We start from the raw sequence: 20,145 nt of genomic DNA on the forward strand, positions 1-20,145 counted from the left end.
AATAGGTGCTATAATGCCTGCTTTTAAACACTTTTTCAGAACCTATTTTTAAAAACTCCCACAGTCCTTTTACCTATTTTAAAAAAAATATTTTTTCAAAAGAGTAAAATATTATTGTAAAGGCAGTTTTGTGTAGTGGTTAAGGCATCAGGCTACAAACTAGGAGACTGTGAATTCTTGTCTCACCTTAGGCACAAAAACCAGCAGGTAACCTTGGGCTTTCTCTCTCTCATTCTCTCTCAACCCTAGGAAGCAGGCAATGCTAAATCACTTCCAAAAAACCTTGCAAAGAAGACTGCCTGGACTAGTCCCTGCAGTTATCTGAAGTCAAAAACTGACTTGAAGGCACACACATACTTAATAAAAAAAACATTCAAAAATAATACAGTAATAAGTACAAATAATACAAACATTTTGGTACTGTAAAGTGCCCTTGCCCATTTTCAGAATGGTTTACAAGATATCACAGAAAGGTCCACACAGCCCATAGAAGTTACTAAGTCCTTACAATCCAGGACGGTTTAAAATTAGCCCAGGCTGGACTTCCTTGTTTTAAGGTAATCTTATCCCATAGAAGATTGTGAGTGGAAACATTATTAGCTTCACTGATTTATAGTGGTATCAAAATTTTCAATAACACACACTCCAAAGCTCAGTTAAATTGCTTTATCATTAGATCAACAAAGTCATCCCCAGTTGCACAACAGTAATTAAAAGGAAAAAGAAGTGATGCTACTTGAGGACAAAGAATACATTTGAAACATTCATTGTGTATTCCATTTGCTTTTACATCCTATATTTTGCAGTTCCCTGACCAACTTATTTTTCTTGGTTAGCTGAAAATAGATTGCTTTGAATAGCTCATAAGCAGTTTGTACTGATTTATTTAACAACATTTTTCAAAGATAATATACATCACATCATAATTGACTGTGAAACATTTTAACCGATTAAGCTCAAAAAAACCAAGTATTTTTTTAGCATACACATGCATTGGACTGCATTTCATTTCACTTTGGTGAAAGTTTCACTTTTATATTTGTTTAAGTACAGCAACATCTACAGCAACAAATAAACTTCTTCATTAAGTTTTAGAAGCTCTTTTTATTTCTGTTTTCATTTTCTGTTTTAGTTTTTTATTGAGGCATCCAGTTGTATAATTGTGATTTGTAAAAATTCCTTTCTAGTCAGTCTGGCGTCAAAAGGATTTATAAAGCATACAAAGTTTACTCAGAAATAAACATAACTGAGTTCAGTGTGGCTATTCCTGGTACATAGCAACTTGAATGAACAGATACATTTTTGCATGCTAAGGAGATTTTTAAATATTTCTTATTTTTATGATTAACCCAGATAACTTTCTTATTGTTTATCTTAACAAATAAAGCCTGCAGAATCTCTGTTCTCCTTAATTATTTTAAAGACTTGGAAGTTTTATCTCAGTTGTTTAAAGGAACTGTATGTTAACAAAACAACTTCAAGGGAAAGAGAATGGGTATTTATAATAGTACTGTGTCAATTAGTTTCCATTAAGATGTCTATGTAATTAGCAACAACTGTTTCATGAGTGCTGCTATAATATAGATATCACTGTTTCTACTATTTTTTATCTTCCTGACCAGCTTACAATCTCTCTCTCTCCTACAGCCATTTATCCACTTACATAAGACTTGCAACACACAATCACCTTTCATGCCAAGTAGCATTATAGGCAAAGATAAACTGGTAGTCTTTAAAAGTCACAAAACTATGGTTGCAGCTGCAGCAGACTTTGACTGCTTTATTTTATGAACTCAGCCACTTGTTTATAAGTAATGGTTTGCAACATTCATTATTGTATTAATTCAGTTACTTGTGACTTAGTCAATAAAGTATGGTTAAACAAACCATCAATTAGTTGCAAGTGTAGCAGATTACTACATGGTGAAGTGGAACTGAGTTGAGTTAAATGGTTTTGCCTCTGTGTTGTGCACTTTTGTTCTTCCCACCCATCATCCTATCCCCCATCCCTTTCATGAAACTTAGTGATTGCTGAATGCTGGTCTGAGAGGGCTGTAGATAATTATCAGGTAAAAGGCAATAATGAATCTATGTTATGACTGGATAATGACATTCAACTAAAGTCAACCGCACATTGCTGAGTGCTGAAGATCAGGATATATTTAAAGTAAGAAACACACATTTATATTCACAATCCTTTAGATGATGGGGGGACCCGTAGCATTTCAGATATGCCCTAATAGCATTCTTGGCAGCCCCAGTCCACAAAATTAATGTCAGAGGCATCAAGAGTTTGCTAACAATTGTTAACTCTTTCCTGCTTTCCAGATTTCTTTGGTTGAGAATATCTCTTAACCACACGGCAAGTTTTATTTGTTATACAAATACTACATCCAGATTCCGACATTCATTGTATTTAAAAAAAGTTCATTTCACCCTTTTTAAAAGGCACACTTCTGATCAATTTGTACAATAGAACACAATGCTGTTTTTCTAATTTAGGAGATTATGGATTAAAGACTTAAGTGATTACAGCTTGTGTATACATGTGGATTGGCCTATGCAAGGGTACAGTTTAAGAGAACAGTCAAAATATTTAAGATGGAAGCCACATAAAGAGTTTTTACTTTAAGGATCTTATAGGCAGTCATATGTTCCTTTAATGTTATGCTACAATTTATTGTGAGCTGCCTAAAATCCAGCAAGGAAGCAGCATATAAAGAAGTGCAACTAATAAGTATGTGTGCTATGCTTAGCAAGCAACCTACCAAACACATTCTTTTGTGTTCCTGAAAGATATAAACACAACAGAGCCTCTTGCTTCTTTTTTGCCCACTTCTAAGGGTAAAATCTCATGTTCAAATTTTTTTTTCTCACAGTAGATAAATTTGTACCAACATGTTCTGTGAACTTTTCTTAATCAACAAAATTATTTACAAGAATATTGAACAGATAAATCAAGTATGCTATATTTGAAAATATCCTTGGGATTACAGTGTTGAAGCATGAATTCAGAGGGAACTATCAACCAATGCATGTCTTGTGGTTGTTACTGTTGTTTTTATCAACAGGGAAGAAAAGAACAAGGGCAGATAGAAATTCATGCACTGTCACCTTCATATCTTCTGTTGTTCCTACTTAAGGAAGACATGATAGCTGCACTTACCGTCTTTCCCCGAAAGTTAGACCCAGCCCAATAGTAAGCCCTACCTTGATTTTTTGGGGTGGGCCTAATATAAGTCCTACTCCAAAACTAAGCCCTAGTTTTGGGGCGAGGTGCACCCCTAAAAATCAAGCTGCCCCACACCCGCCTACCTTATCGGTAGGACCACCACAGCTAGGTCTCCCACACCCTGACACCTGTTGCGCTACTTGACTTCTGCAGCCGCATGCCGCCACTTGTGGCCCAGATTCCATGTGGCACATTGTGCCGTTGCTGCTCCTTCTGCTTTGGCCGCTTCCATGGCTGGTGCAGCACTTCGGGGCGCTTCTGTTGCTTGAGGCAGGAAGCCACATGGCGCTTTGGGCCGTCTCTGCTGTGGAAATGGCCCAAAGAGCCATGTGTCCTGCCGCGAGCAGCAGAAATGGTGCAAAGCACCATGCGGCGTCCTGCCGGGAGGAGCGGCAATGGCGCAATGTGCCATATGGCCGCAAGTCACAGCAAGTGGCCACAGAAGTCAAACAGCGGTGCAACAGGTGTCGGGGTGTGAGAGGCCTGGCTGTGGTGGTCCTAAATTTGGGTCATTCTCCAAAATTAAGACCTAGTGCCTCTTTTGGAGACAAAAAATATATAAGACCAGGTCTTAATTTGGGGAAAACACGGTAGGTATTTAAAGAGAAATTACAAGGAAGCTGACCAAGGATTTTATTTCCATGGCCTTAGAAACGGAAATATTGGGTATACAGGTAGTCCTCAACTTAGGACTACTCAAACTACTTTTATTGAGATTGGCTATATTTAGAGAATCTTGTAAGTCTGAATCAGGGAAGCATCTCAGCTGCTTCTGAGTATAATCTTGTTGCTTTGGACTTTTAAAATACTTCAGCCCTTTTGCCTAGGTAATTATTGCATATCTTGGACAAAGTCATTTCTCCTACTCTCTATGGCTGTGAAGGTTCTGGGTTCCTTATCTCTGGAAATTAAGAGACTGGACACAACCAGCTCTCTTGGGGAGTTTAGTTCATTTTCCTCTAGCCCTTGCCAACTCCTACAGTTCTTATTATTCACACTCTCCACCCCTCCCTGCTTGATCACTGATTCATTTACACCAGCGTTTTTCAAAGTCGGCAGCAGCTTTAAGTCGTGTCGACTTCAACTCCCAGAATTCCCCAGCCAGCAGGGGAATTCCGGGAGTTGAACTCCACCCATCTTAAAGTTGCCAAGTTTGAAAGAGGCCGATTTAAAGAGCCATAACAAATCCCAGCCCAACGGAAGCAATCATCTGGTCGCTTGGAAGAGCTGAAAAGCAGACGCCGGGCTGCGGCTCGTAGACCCCAAATGAGGGAAGCGCACCTTCCAGGATGCTGTTTAGGGCTTACGGAGGCGCGCCCGCCTCCCAGTGAAAGGAGAAAAACGCGCATAACAAGCGATAGCGGAGAAAGGTATTGGGGAGTCGGAATACCGCGCCGTTCCCTTAATAAACTAATTGCTGCTAGGCAAATGGGAAGGCAAAGGCTCCCGCCTCGTCCCCAGAGGCGCTTTTCTTCCTCGAAATGAGTTCCCACGACCGCTGGGATCCTGCCTCTGAATCCCGGCTGCCAGCCTGAACCTCTCCTCCAGGGCTGGCCAGGCGTACCGCCGCAGTCTTCTCCGAATTGCAGGCCACTACAGCGGCCGACTCTTGCCCGAGCGAGCTGCTGCGGGAGCTCCAGCCAAGCAGCGGTCGCTCGCCTTGGTTATTCTTGTCGGGCTCGGCGTACCCGGTCGCCACAGCCCCTTCCTGTACCGGAGGAATTTCTCCTTCGAGCTTTAGGCCGCTCCTCCCGCAAAGCAGGTAAAAACGGTGCTTGGGAAGCGAGCTTCCTCCGCCTCCTCGGTCATTTCCTGTAGGCACCGAGAGGCCGGCCCACTCCGGGCCTTTCGTCCCTCCCTTCGCATGCACCGCCCTGGGCTGTGCGCAAGGGAGAGGCTGCTCCGTTCCGTTCCTCCAAGCCGGTGAGTGGAGGTAGGCGACCGCGTCCTGAGCGCGCTGATGGAGATAGGGGGTGGCGGGGTGGGTGGACGGCACCCCGAGCTTCTTCCCGGGCTTCTTCCCGGGCCCCAAGGCCGGAAGGCAGACTGCTAAAATCACTACCTTCGCTCCCCGCCTCCGGACTGGGCAGCGATACTGCCGTAGCTTCTCCCTTGCCTTTTCTTTTCCGGTCCTCGGAAATCGAAGGTGGCGGCCATCCTGGGGATGCAACAGCTTCAGATTCAACTTCGCTTTAAAAAAATTGAGGGGCGGTGGCTGTCGTTCTTCTACGCGGCTTCCCCTCAGCTGGCCGTTCCAGTTGCCAGGAAATGGAAAAGCTTTTTGCATACGGCTGGAGACTGACCCCCTTTTGCGTTTTCGCTGTTTACGAGGCAGGTCTCTGACACGCTGAGGGTGGAAACCTCCCTCCAGGTTGCGCTCTTTCTACCTCCCCCCCCCCAAAAAAAATATTGCTTTGCTTAGATTTCCCCCCCCCCCCCTTCCCTTTAGTCCAACTGGAGGCTCCTTGCATTTTTTTTCCTTGCACATCCGGTTGCTCCAGTGGAGTAATTGAACTGGGATGATTTATTCATTTCTTCGTGGGACTCTGATTTGCAGAAAAACAGTTCCTTCCTTTTTTTCTCTACCCGGCCCCCTCCGTCTCCCCTTCCCTTTACATTTCTCAATCATTTTTTCCCCCCTCTCAGGGAGGTTCTAGATCAGTGTTTCTCAACATGCCTTAAAATTGTCAAGGTTGAGAAACACTCTTCTAGATGTACACTTCTGGCCAGCTAATATAGGTTTGGTTTTGTGTATGTGTATGCCTGCTCCTGGTGAATGCCTGGACAAGTCTCTACAGTTTTCTTATCGGCATTTTCAGGTGTGGCTTGTCTTGCTTCCTTCTTGGAGCTGAAACAGTGTAGTAACTGGTCCCAAATCATTTGGATGGCTTTGAGTCCATGGCAAGACTAGAATTCAACCTTTCCCAGTTTCTAGCCTGGTGTCTTTAGCCACTACACAAAAGTGCTTGTCATACTGTATTAGATTGGGTCAATTTTATAGCCCCACTTCCCCTCCAAATTCTCCAGGATGTGCAGGAGCATTTATATGATTGCCCACCGTTTAGTCCACCTGATCTGTTAGGAATTTCTAAAAGATGTTTGCTTCTATAGGTTCTGCTTCCTTATGGAAATAAGGGGGGATCCCTCTTGATGAACAGAATGGAAAGCAGATGCACCCCATTGAGTAATCCTAGCTCACTTCCCCAGAAGTCATTCAGCGCATTCTGAAATTGGACTCTGAATAACTGAATGGATTGTTGTTGGTGGGACTTCATTTGTTCCCCTCTAGCTTGAAAGAGTTCTGTTTGGAGTTTGGGTTGGTTTCTGACTCTGATCCAATTGGATCTGGTGTTGAGGCAACCTCCCAGTTTGCTTTCCGTGTTTTATAGATTTAAAGATTAAGGCTTTGTTGTGGTGTAGGTAATTCCCTTTCTGTCTTTTGTCTCTAGTTAGAGGGCACCAAATGGGCTTTCCTGTGAGCTTTCTCTGAGTTAGGCCTTGCTCTGCCCTCATGCCATCTGATTATTCTAGTTCTGTTTTACAGGTAGTCCTTGATTTACAACCATTTGTTTAGTGACCGTTTGAAATCACAACAGTGCTGAAAAAAGCGAATTAGAACTGGTCCTTGCTATTACAACCATTGCAACATGCCCACAGTCACCTAATCAAAATTTGGGTGCTTGGCAACTGGCATGTATTTACAACCTTTGCAGGGTCCCAGGTTCATGTGATTACCATTTGCAATCTTCCCAGCTGGCTTCTGTCAAGCAAAATTAATGGAGGAAGCCAGATTTGCCTATTGATGGCATGATTCACTTAACTGCAGCGATTCACTTAACATTTGTGGGGAGAAAAAAGTCATAAAATTGAGCACGGCTCACTTAAGAATTGCCTTGCTTAGCAACAAAAGTTCTGCTCCAAATTGTGATAATGTCAAGAACTAACTGTATTTAGTTTCTGATGTTTTATCGTGCCTCTCTTTTAAAGGTGAGGACAACGTGGAACTGCTTTTTACTTTTTCTCAAAGGAATAGGATAATTAGGTCTGTCTTCCAATTTATATGGGGTAATATTTTAGGAGATGCAACTAAGAATAAAACTGGTGGCTACTTTCTTCCTTCTTGTGCAGTTCCCATCTTCTTTAGGAGCACAATTGGTCTGGCCCCAGTCCCCCTTAAGAGTCAGATACTGTCTGATGATGCAACTGGTTTTATTGGCAGCGATGCTTTTGAAATTGCAAGACGTCGAACTGGGCAGCAGTCATAAGTGAATCCCTGCACTATACTTGTGTGTGCACCCTTTCTCTGACTTTTGCTCTGTCTCTTTCCAGTCATGTCCTTTCGTAAGGTTGTGCGTCAGAGCAAATTCCGCCACGTCTTTGGACAGCCTGTCAAGAATGACCAGTGCTATGACGACATCCGGGTTTCACGAGTCACCTGGGACAGCACCTTTTGTGCTGTCAACCTCAAGTTTGTGGCAGTAATTGTCGAGGCCAGTGGAGGGGGGGCCTTTATGGTGCTCCCGCTGCAAAAGGTGAAGGATGGGCTCAAGGTGGAAAAAGGAAAGGGGGAGGAGGAGAAGCAGAAAACTCTAATAAAAATGACCACTCACTGTCTCTATGTTTGTCACTTCTTTATATTAATCTTTCTATTAATGGATCCACCTTTTATAGACAATTGGGGGTGGAAGAGAAGGGTTATGAGAGAGACTTGATATGGAAAAAAAATTGAGACAAAAAACGGGACTCCAGCTTGCAATAAGATTGTGAGAGACTTAAACTGTATGTCAACTCTTATCTCGTTTATTTCTCCCCCAGACAGGGCGCATTGATAAGTCTTACCCTACCGTGTGTGGGCACACTGGACCAGTTTTGGACATTGATTGGTGTCCACATAATGATCATATCATTGCCAGTGGTTCTGAGGATTGCACTGTTATGGTGAGATGGAAATGGGGAAAGTTTGTATGTAGGTGTGTATAGTGGGTAAAGTGGTCTCTTCAGTAGCCATGCCTCCACATGCATCTTAAAGCTGAGGCAATTGCAGTCAGTCTTGCATGTGAAAAGTGTTCCTCACAGCTGGAAAGGTGTGGGCAATGTGAAGGATAGAATAACAAGATTTCTAGCAGTGGGGAGGAAGGCAGACTCCAATGTTCCATACACTTCTTATTTCTGCAAAGGCAGAATAAATTATGCAAAAATAAGGCATATCTGAATATTTCACTTAGATAAAACAGGACTGGCAGTCTTTTGCTGGCATGAGCTACAGTTCTTCATTTGACAGAGGTTGAAAACTGCAGCGTGGGTAGAACCATATTATACCCAGAACAGGGTTTAATTTAGGGGAGGTTTTTTTCCTTTGCTTTTAAAATGTGAAGTGCTGTTTTAGGCTTTGTGTAGTAGTAGTAGGTGGATAATACTATGCAGGGTATGATGTGGAGGAGAGGGTTTTCCAAATAAATTTCCACTGATGTTGGATGCTGTTAGGAAGAAGGGAGGATTGTGCTTGAGGTGCAGTGTTGATGGGAGAGAATGAAACACATGTGAGCTTCATTGTGATTCTGTGCCCTTGTATTGCACTGTTTGTTCTCTTCAGGTATGGCAGATCCCAGAGGGTGGCCTCACAGTGCCTCTAACCGAACCAGTGGTGGTTCTGGAAGGACATTCAAAACGTGTGGGCATCATCACGTGGCATCCGACCGCTCGCAACATCCTTCTGAGTGCAGGTACCACCAGCAAAGGAGGCAGCAAAGTTGAGAAGTTTCTGCTGCAAGCAGGATGGTTTTGAAAAATGTGGGCTTATGAGCTGTCTGAAAAAAACCATAGCAAACCATTTAGTTGTTCCTTTCTATTCCAGGCTGTGATAATGTGGTTATTGTGTGGAATGTGGGCACTGCAGAAGAGCTTTACTACCTTGACAATCTGCATCCTGACATCATTTATAATGTCAGCTGGAACCGGGATGGCAGTCTGTTCTGTTCAGCTTGTAAGGACAAAAGTGTGCGCATCATTGATCCACGTCGTGGGCAAGTTGTAGCTGTAAGTCTGACATGCTTTGAGTTCTTGTTTACATTCATGAAGCAGTGTGTGATTGTAAGAGTTGAAATTAATTTTGTGGCATTGTGACAAGCCATTCTGATCTTGGCAATTCAAAAACATTGTATTTTGTATTTTAGGGTATTGCAGTAGATTCCCCATTTTCTTATCTGCACAGCTTTTTCTTTGTTTTATTGCTTCAGGTTCCATTTTTTTTAGCTTAAATCATATCTTAAACTTGTACTGTCTTTGATTTGCAGTAAGGTGACTGCAGATCTACAGAATTACAAAAGAATTTGCCATGTTTATTTGTATAAAAATGACACATTGGTGGGTATTCATAGTAGTATACTATAATGTTCATTTGGATACATGACAGGATTCACTTTGTTTTTGGTTTTCCAAAGTGTGCTTGCAGAACTATAATCCTACTACAGGAACTGAAAAAAAAGTAATGTGGAATGTGCTTGAGGCAGAGGTGCTATCTTAAGGCAAATGGAAATTTTGCAACTGGTACAGTCCGATTTTGTAACTTTGTTTTCAGCAGAATAAATGATGCCTGAGTCTGTCAGCAAGAAATCTGGACAGCATCACCAGTCCTGTGTTGAATACATGTTACAACAGTAGTAGCAAAATACATAGGTGGCAGAAAGATACGAGGACTATACACTGAAGTAAGCAGGAGAACAGAAATGGAGCCCTGCTCTAGGGACTAGGATCAAGGCCAAGGACTGGATGACTCCAGTGCTTCTCACACCAGTTAGACGAGGGGATAGGAGATGCACATATCTTCCAGTTCAGGAAAGCAGCTTTTTCTTCATGCCAGGAGATCTTTAAAGGGACTCTTCCCTAGGAACTCATGCCCCCCCCCCCCCCGTTAGCAAGGAGTACCTTTAAAAGAACCCTTTTTAGCCAGTCTTGCCTACCTGTCTTTTGGGAAAGTTTGATCTGGGGTGGGGGGATTCACAGCCAAGCCAAAATTGCTTTTGCTGAGTTCCTGTTGAAGTATCTGTGTTGCTAGTGATGAGAGTTGTCAAACTTTGGGGGGGGGAGGAAGAGCTCTTCTTTAGTCCTCTGCCCCCCCCCATGAGTCAATGAAGCAAATAGGTCAAAGGTCCCCCTCTCACTGTAATGAACTCCAGCTATCTTCTGATGAGCATTTAGTAATGTTAGGGAAGGCAGTTGTTTTAAATGAGATGGGGATGATGGTGTTGGGAAGCTATCACCGATGATGGCATAAATATTGTCTTTCCAATTCAGGATCTGTGTAGAGGGGAATTATAATATCTTAGCCCCAGAAAGTTGTTGAAGAAGAATGCATTATATTATTACTGCAATGCTGGGATACATAGTAGCTTAGTCTTGAATCTACATTCCCCCCCCCTTTTTTTTTTTTTTTTACTTTTGCGTCAGCGCTATCTAAATGCTTTTAGCTCCTAAAGAGACACATGTTTTTGGGTTTGTTTGTTTTTTTCAGAAAGTTGCAATCTAACAGCTGAAGTTTGTGAAAGAGTGTAGTAGAAAAAAATCATATAAAGTATTTTGTTCTTTAGATCTATGGACAGTTCATCAAACTAGAAAAGGCAAAGAATTAGAAAACATTGTTTTGATTGCCACCCAGTGATTGCTTTTTTCCTCTTTTCTGTATACCTGCAGATTTAATTATGCTTTCTAAATTTCTGCTAACCCTTAAAATTGAAAATGCAATAAAACCCTATTGTATAAAATACAAAGATATTTTCTCAGTGCAGTTGGAGCATCAGAAGTGCTTTCCCTCCTCAGGCTATGCTTCTTAAATATAATTACACATTTATGGCAGAAATCGCATTTTCCATTACTATATAAAAATTACTTCCAGAGCAGATAATTTAATGAGCAGGATTTCACATTTTTATTAACTAACATGGATCTGAGCTACCTGATCTCTATTTCTGCATTAACAGTCCCTGCTGTTCATAGGTTTTTTTTTCAATTTTAGAATTTGTGGTTATGCGTATACATCTGTAAAACAACAGATTAAACTGTTCTTCAGCTCAAAATCATGTTCATAAAATCAGCACAATTTAAGATAACAAAGACAGTAACAATAACAAAATCCTAAATTTCACTTTTGTATCAGTTTTCCCTGTGCTTGTTGGAAATTATGTATACTCTTTTCTGTGGAAGAATGGCAAAGTAGTGGGAGTATACATTAATGTCAAAAATAACCTTTTATTTGAAAAGCAAATTTAATATAGAATTCAACATGGAAAAGATTTCTGGATTATAATACCACATATGGTCTTGTAACACATCTGAAATTTGAATTTCTTCTAACAATGTGTCAACATCTAAGGATAGTATTTTTTAGATTAGGCAGAAATTATTGTAATCTCTCATCCTGATATATAATTGTCATTAATCATTGCGTGTTATTTAGATTCTCCTAAATTGATATATTTTAATATTTTGAACTAAATATTACCATGAAATTGTCATTTAATTTTATAATTCTTGTAAATCTCTATTTCCTCTTTTGCTTGTCTTTTTGTTTTCTTTCTGGATTATGTTTTTAAATATTTAAAATATTAGAGAGCGAGAAAGAGATTTTAAATATTGATGGAGTCAAATTATATTTCTTAGATATCAGCAAGGGGGTTTAGTAAATGCTGGTCTGATTAATTTTGAAGCGAGAAGAGTGGCACAAGAAGCTTCTTTTCCTGCAGAGTGCCAAGATTTTAACATTTTGTGTTCTTTGCTCAGAAGCAAATTAAAAATGAGGTCTTTGATGTTTTCAGCCTTTCATCACAAAGACCTCATTGGCCTCCCAGCTTAATCTAGTCTGTTCCTAGGCAACTTTCTGAAGAAACACTTTTGAGTTTGGTTATAGTTATAGTCCTTAGAATGGGGACAAAATGAAAAGGTAAGGCAGAGCTGAAGAAATTGTGCTTAAATACCTGTAACAATGTTAAGTCTTCTGGTTGAATTTAATCTTGATGACTGATAGGAGAGCTTAGTCTGGATTCAGTTTAAGAGATATCTGAGCAGAGCTGGCAGGGAGAATTTCTATTGTCTATTGTGGAACCTGCTTGCTTTATCTTAACCTGACCCTTTCCCTCTTACTTACTAGGAAAGGGAGAAAGCGTATGAGGGAGCACGCCCAATGCGAGCCATTTTCCTGGCTGATGGGAAGATCTTTACAACAGGCTTCAGCCGTATGAGTGAAAGGCAGCTGGCTCTCTGGGATCCAGTGAGTGGGAAGGTGGACGGAGCGGGATACAACTGGGTGGGGAGGAAGACTCCAATAGAAGAGAAACCCCTATCAGTTCCAAGAGCCTGAGCAACAGACTCCTCTTCCCGTTCTGAAGGTTGCTTTCTTCTCAAATGGGTATTGCTTTAAGCTTGGTTCCGCAAGAGAACCCCTCAGGATTATATCTTGAAGGAAATGAACAGAATCCTGCCCCGTCTTCTACAATGGTATCACTGCCTCGCACCATCCCCACAATGTGAAGGTAGTATCTGAGAAAGGATGAAGATTCTACTACAATTCTAAACCCTGGATGAGGAGATTCTCCCTCTCAAGCAATTCTCTGATGTAGAGTAACCTTCCCAAACCAGTCTGGAGTACCCTCTCTCTTTATTCCCAACCAGCGAGGCAGTAGGCAACAATTAAGTCAAACCTTACACAAAAGGGGCTGACATGGAGGTAACCATCTGAAAGAGATTGTAATATATCTTTGTGCTTTCTTGTTTCTGTCAATTTCAGGAAAACCTTGAAGAACCTATGGCATTGCAGGAACTAGACTCAAGCAATGGGGCCCTTCTGCCCTTCTACGACCCTGACACCAACATTATCTACGTCTGTGGCAAAGTATGCTTTTTTTTTTACTTTGTTTCTATATGCAGGTATATTCATGATGGTGCCTGATTGAGGCAGAATATGCCTTCCAGTATATTTTATGTGTTATCTTTACAGATAGGACAATTCCTAAACTAAACTGGTATTGATTTTTCTATCATAGTACATGGGAATCTGCTGAGGATCTAATAGTTTTCTTTCCTATTGTAGCTTGTCTTGTAATTCAGCATTAATATTGCGAAGAAAACAAGACTCCCGTTGTTGCTAAATAAAATTAGGCCTGTGTTTTTGTGCTTGTTTTTCTCTGATACCTGAGAATTCTGGGTGTAACTCTTGTCAGTTGAATTACATCAGCAAATGACTACATTGTCTAGGAATGAGAGGAAATGACCCTTGTATCTGGAGGGCAATCCCTATGCTGAAGACATAAAGTCAAAGTGTACGGGCAGAAAGAGGCCATATTTTGGTGTTTTCAAATAATCGGGAGTCAGGTCTACCTCTTTTCCCTTAAGGACTTTGTCAGTGAGTAGATGATCTATTGATCAAAATTCACAGGAAGGACTTTCATGTTGTGTTATGCACAGTGCACTCATGTAACGGCAGACTATTAAACATAGTATAATAGGCTGATTCTCATATATGGGACTTCATCTCAGATATGTTATGGATCAGGCTAACTTTCTCAATGATGATTCGAATTCTGGTTTTCTAATGTATTTTTCTGCCATCCAAACAGTGGCAGTTCTGTCATTTTATTTATTTTATTTTATTTTTAAAATTTATAAGCCGCCCCACTTCCGAAGGACTCTGGGCGGCTAACAATAAAAAACACATAAAACATAACAAACAAACAGTACAAAGACAGTCATCCAGGGGTCAGGTTTTATAAACCCCAGGCCTGCCGGAAAAGCCAGGTCTTAAGTAGTTTACGGAAGACCAACAGGGTGGGAGCGGTCCTAATCTCCAGGGGGAGCTGGTTCCAAAGCATGGGCGCCATCACAGAGAAGGCCCTCCTCCGCGGCCCCGCCAAATGGCACTGCTTGGCCGACGGGGCCTGAAGGAGGCCCAGCCTGTGGGATCTAACCGGACGTAGGGAACTATGAGGTAGTAGGCGGTCTCGCAAATAGCCTGGCCCTGAGCCATATAGGGCTTTAAAGGTAATGACCAACACCTTGAATTGGACCCGGAGACCAATAGGCAACCAGTGCAGCTCACGGAGGATAGGTGTAACGTGGGTGTATCGAGGAGCACCCACTATCACTCGCGCGGCTGCATTCTGGACCAACTGTAGTCTCCGAATACTTTTCAAGGGTAGCCCCATGTAGAGCGCGTTGCAGTAGTCCAGACGTGAGGTGACAAGGGCGTGAGTGACTGTAAGGAGAACCTCCCGGTCCAGGTAGGGTCGCAACTGGTGCAACAGGCGAATTTGTGCAAAGGTCCTCCCCACCACAGCCGTCAATTGATGTTCCAAATTCAGCTGTGGATCAAGGAGGACACCCAAGTTGCGAACCTGCTCCGAAGGGGGTATATTTTCCACCACGAGAGTCAACACTGGACAGTCGACATGATCCTTGGGAGGCAACATCCAAAGCCACTCGGTCTTGTCAGGATTGAGCCTGAGTCTGTTAACCCCCATCCAGACCCTCATGGCTTCGAGGCAACGGCCCATCACATCAGCCGCTTCACTGAGAGAGCTCGGGGAGGAGATATATAACTGGGTATCATCAGCATACTGATGAAACCTCACCCCGTGCTGTCTGATGATCTCACCCAGCGGCTTCATATAGATGTTAAATAGGAGGGGAGAGAGGACTGACCCCTGTGGCACGCCGCATTCAAGAGGCCTCGGGGTTGACCTCTGCCCTCTCACCAATACCGATTGCGACCGGCCAGAGAGATAGGAGGAGAACCACCGTAAAACGGTGCCTCCCACTCCCACTCCTTCAAGTCGTTGCAAAAGGATACCATGATCGATGGTATCAAAAGCCGCTGAGAGGTCGAGTAGCACCAAGACAGAGGAATAACCCCTGTCTTGGGCCCGCCAGAGATCATCCATCAGCGCGACCAAAGCGGTTTCTGTCATGGTGTATCTTGCTATATTTTCTTGCTTTCCAGGGAGATTCTAGCATCCGGTATTTTGAGATCACAGCAGAAGCACCATACATCCACTTCCTGAACACATTTACTAGCAAAGAACCACAACGTGGCATGGGTTGGATGCCCAAGCGGGGTCTGGATGTCAACAAGTGTGAGATTGCCAGGTAATTAGATTAAATTGTTAATAGGAAGGTATAGAGGTGAATGGCAAGAAAGCAAATAGGCAGTCAAAGTATAGCATGAATTATTCTCATAGTTTTTAAAGATCCAGTCTGATTAACTCAATTGTTCCTTTCTGTTTCTATAGATTTTACAAACTCCATGAGCGCAAGTGTGAACCCATTATTATGACAGTGCCAAGGAAGGTGGGTACTTCATAAGAAGACATTAGCCTGCCTTTCCTTATAAGGGATTCCTGGTTCATCTTCCTTCCCTGCTCTTCATTAGTAGGCAGGCGAGCAGTTGCAGTTTAGCATCTGACCTATTTGTCTAATGTTAGAATTAAAATCCAGTACTAGAATTAAAATCCAGTACCAGAACCCTAATCTGGAAGAAAGCAGGTCCTGCCACTGCGGTGCTCTATTAGCATCTTGCTAGGAAGTGTGCTAATACTGTATTCCCCCCCCCCCCATGTTGCTAAAAGACAAAGCAGGCTACAAATTTCTAGATTCTGGCAGCAGTGCTTTTCTTAACACAAGTTAGACAACTTATAAAATGTCAGGAATCATTTGGCTGATACTTTTTTCCTTGGATCTTGACTTCTGTTGCTCTGCATTAATTTGTAATTTTGTTGTTTTAATAATACTAGCCAATGACCTAGTAGATTAATGAATGTGCTTCAGTTCCCATTATATCTCATTTTTAAAAAGCTTGGTAAGGTCAGCCAGTTCCAATCTTATTTCAACCATGAGTCTCTTAGACATCTTGCAAATTAATTTAAGGTTACAGTTGTGCTAAGATTTAGATTAGGGTCTTTGAATTGATAATTTAGAACAGAGGTGTCAAACTGGTTGCAACATATGTAGGCCGTGCCCACCCCAGGTCCGGCAGTGCAAAAAAAGTCACAACACATCATGACACCTCACGTGACACGGCAAGTTTGATTTAGAACAGTGGTTCTCAACCTTTTTAATGCTACGACCCCCAACCAGTCGTAAGTCGAGGACTAAACCGGTCGTAAGTCAAGGACTAAACCGGTCGTAAGTCAAGGACTACCCAACTGGTCATAAGTCGAGGACTTTCCCTGACCGGGAGCGCTGCACATGCGTGGTGTTGCCCCCTGCGCCGGCCGACGCGTAGCTGGCAAGCGGCAGAGACGGAGCAGGCCGACCACTGGCTGGGCCACCAGCTGCCCCAGCCCAAGGGAGGTAAGGCACCCGCTGGAAAAGGGGAAAAAAATGGCAGACAGCCTTGCTTGGCGACCCCCGTGAAATGGTTGATTGACCCCATAGGTTGAGAACCGCTGATTTAGAATATCTATATAGTATCCTACTACTCCTTGATAGGATTGGTCTCAATTGCTGTATTGTATTACTATTTGATACTCTCTGTTTAAAACATTCCTGGCAGTTGAGAGCTGGGTTTTTTTTCAACACACACACCTGTTTTCATTCATATTTTTAATCTCTCTGAAGTAATATGATTCTGAGAAACATAACTATCTAAGTTTTCCTGGCCTTCTTTGTCCCCCGTGTGACAATTTCTTTTCCTTTCAGCCACATACTTCTTTCACCATGAAATGCAACATTCTGCTCTGAATATGATTTCCAAATGTTCCAGTAGAATTGATCTTTATTCAGAAATGTAAAGAAAAATGTTAAAACAGAATTAGAATGGTTCAGTTCAAAACTTAATTTTCCTTGACTACCTAGAATCCCTTTGGTGAAAGGATTGATTCTAGAGACTTTTCCCTCTACTATTGTGTAGATTGTGCAACAGTACAACATGTTTGGGTTAAGAGAAGTGGTTTCCATTTAGAAACAGATCCATGAACACTGAGGAATTAAGATGCTCCTTTCTCAAGTCTGTGTTCTCAGATTATCCTTTTGTGATTTCTCAGGCAGAATGGACATTCTTAGTATTACCACATGAAATAGTGTTCACATTTTGGGCTCCATATGAGTGTAAAACATTTAGTCTCTTTCTCCATGTTCAGCTAAATACACGCTGGTAACTCATCTTAGGACTCTGTTCTGGTGCTCTCTGCCAATGCCATGAAAGCTGATGCTGTCCTCTCTTTGCAGTCAGATCTGTTCCAAGATGACTTGTACCCAGACACAGCTGGGCCGGAAGCTGCCATGGAGGCAGAGGAATGGGTGGCAGGGAAGACAGCACCCCCCATCCTAATCTCACTGCGTGAAGCCTATGTACCCACCAAACAGCGGGATTTCAAGGTCAACCGAAGAAGTTTGTTGCCTGAGGGTCGCCCGGCGGCTCCCTCCAACACTGGGCTGAGTGCCACACCCTCCAGTGCCATGACTCCATCCGCTGCCACATCTGCCCTTGGTGTTACTGCTGCTAGCAGGGTGGGTACTGTGCTGTTGCTTGGGGCATATGGGGATTCGCAAGGTAGTACTGAGTGTCTGCTTCATCTTCGGACTTTCTGCCCTCCCTACATGCAGAAAAGCAAGCTTCTGACTCTTCATAGCTTTGACAAGTATCGGCACTTTAAGAAAGGCTGGGTATGATTCTTGGGTTAGAATATGATCCTGCACAGATCTCCTTGCTGCTCAAATAATGGCACTTAAATTTTTTGCAACCAACTTTGTAAACCAGGCTCTTGGAAACATGATGCAGCCAAGTATATAATGCATGCTGGTTGGGGGATTCTGGGAGTTAAAATCTATACATCTTAAAATCACCAAAATTGAGAACCTGTGCTGCAGAAGATTTCTTTATTTGAAACTGTAGCAATGATCATCTTCCTTATTGTGACTCCCATATGATCAGGGTAGGGTTGTGCATATGTGTTGTTTCAGGCTTAAAAATGTGGGTCAGATTTGCTTTCCTCACCTTTTCCTGCACCAGATTATGTACTGTATTTGCTGTCTGTTCCAGTTATTGTAAGTTAGTGGTTGGTTTGAGTTGGGCCATTGGAATTCTGGGAATCTTACGGGCAAAAAGATGGATAATATGATGAAATAATGAATGATCAACTTTTTCCCATTTGCAGGAAGGGAGGCAGCTTACTGAAGAGGTGTTGCGTGAAGTGGCATCCCTGCGGGCGCTTGTGGCTGCACAGGGGGAGCGCATTGCAAGGCTAGAGTTGCAGTTGAGCCGCATTGAGAATGGTGATTTCTAATGGGCCTTGCGTGCCCCCCCCCCAAGAGAACCTGACCAACATGGAGGATCTCACTTACTTCCCCTTCCTTTGACCTGCCAGTAATCCCTTCACATTGCCTCCTGCCCTGTGGGGTGAGACAGGGGCTTGCCCTCTCTTGCTGCTACTGGGAATGTTTCTTGGGCTTTGTCTCGGACCAAATCTCCTCTTCCTCTCATTTCTGCACCCCATATTATCCAAGGGGCCATATGCTAGTGCCCTAACCATTGCTCCTTTGCCTTATTCTGGTCAATGGCCTATTTCCTGTCCCATTCCCATGAATGGGGCCGGCTTAGATATCACCCAGGGAGATTGGGGCTGTCTGACAGCTTGGCCTGGCCTGCCTGTACCCTCCACTTGAGAATAAGGCTGAGGTTTCCTTATGAGTCTCTCGTGGCAAGTGTGTGTGTGCACCCGGGGGGTGGGGTGGGGTTGGGGGTGTTATTGGAAGCCTGGGCCACCTATAAGTCAGTGGGAGGTGGGATGCTTTTTCTCAGATAGGACCATTGAAATCCCATGGAGGAGTTTTCTGCTTCCTTGTCTGAACTTTTTGCAATGAGAACATGGAGAGACGTGCAGTAGGGCCAGGTGGTGAAAGGAGCCTGCCTTCTGGTCACAGTCCTCAGGCTACTGTCTCTGGTACCACTCCTCTTTCTGGCTTCCAAAACACAGTGACAATGGAACAGGGGAAATTAACTGTTCAGGGTTGATATCTATATTTTCATTCCAAATAAAAATCTTTATAGAACTAGAGCTCTGTGCAGCTTATTATTGTGGGCGTCTCTGATTTGGAGTGAGTTCAAGGTAAGTGGAAACTCTTTTCCAGAATGTCAGCTGGCCTTCTTCGGACTACTGATGGAAATTTCCTCCACCCACCAATAACCTAGGAAAACAATTGTATCATGCAATAATCCCTGCTTTAAGCTTGGCTAGAAATTCCTAAAGACACCCAAGTGCCTTCCCCTTCTCGCATACGGAGATGGACTTGCTTCCTTTAATCATAGAATATTCTGCTTAGAACCATTATCGGTCATATATGTGCCCCGTGTTTTGAGAATATGGGGAATTCAAATGGGAGAATGTAATAAATTATTGCCTTTTGACCTAATTTTTTAACATTTGCTTTGTACATACCAGAATTATTTAGTCATCTTTGTCCAAAGGTGGCTTTTGAAACTGCATTTTCTGAACATCCATAAACATTTAAATCTTTTCCATTAACTGCATTTTTGGGGGTGGGGAGTAATAATGCAAGCTCCTATTCTTGTTTATTTAAACAGGTTTAATAAGTGTGCAGCTCCTTTTCAATGAAATTTAAGAGCACTTCATGTGGGTGTATTCCTGGCAAAAGGACAAAAACCTCTCTTTAACCTGTTTCAATATACTGAGTTCTGCTCCACCAGCATTCACTCACTTTTCAAATAATTTCTGGTGCACATTAATGCCACTGTGGGTTTTGATTATTTCTTTCTCATGTGTATTTTAAAACATTTAGGGCTTCTGTCTAGTATTCCCTAGCACCGTTTTGCAGCTCGTGTCCTATGATTGTCAGACATGTATGTTAAGTACTTTAGAGATGCAATTTAATCCTTGTTTAGTAGGACTTTCTGTTCCCTTTTAAAGGAA

General features: G+C 42.6%; 1 protein-coding gene across 3 annotated transcripts; it reads left to right on the forward strand.

Annotated features, from left to right (window-relative positions):
• Positions 1-3,409: 3,409 nt before the first annotated feature.
• CORO1B (coronin 1B) lies at positions 3,410-19,272 on the forward strand. Of its 3 annotated transcripts, none has more exons than XM_039341024.1 (11): positions 3,410-4,602; positions 7,562-7,764; positions 8,048-8,170; positions 8,826-8,955; positions 9,087-9,268; positions 12,375-12,494; positions 13,011-13,115; positions 15,219-15,364; positions 15,508-15,565; positions 17,444-17,725; positions 18,373-19,272. In XM_039341024.1, the coding sequence occupies exons 2-11, from the start codon at positions 7,564-7,566 to the stop codon at positions 18,499-18,501; spliced, it is 1,476 nt and encodes a 491-aa protein (XP_039196958.1). In that variant the 5' UTR covers positions 3,410-4,602; positions 7,562-7,563; the 3' UTR covers positions 18,502-19,272. The 3 variants fall into 3 exon arrangements, with proteins under 3 accessions (XP_039196958.1, XP_039196957.1, XP_039196956.1); XM_039341023.1 differs by lacking the exon at positions 3,410-4,602 and adding an exon at positions 4,654-5,155; XM_039341022.1 differs by lacking the exon at positions 3,410-4,602 and adding an exon at positions 5,018-5,165.
• Positions 19,273-20,145: the final 873 nt, after the last annotated feature.

This window comes from Crotalus tigris, unplaced genomic scaffold (genome assembly GCF_016545835.1).
Source record: "Crotalus tigris isolate CLP2741 ecotype Arizona unplaced genomic scaffold, ASM1654583v1 scf7180000017764.6130737, whole genome shotgun sequence".
Taxonomy (NCBI): domain Eukaryota; kingdom Metazoa; phylum Chordata; class Lepidosauria; order Squamata; family Viperidae; genus Crotalus; species Crotalus tigris.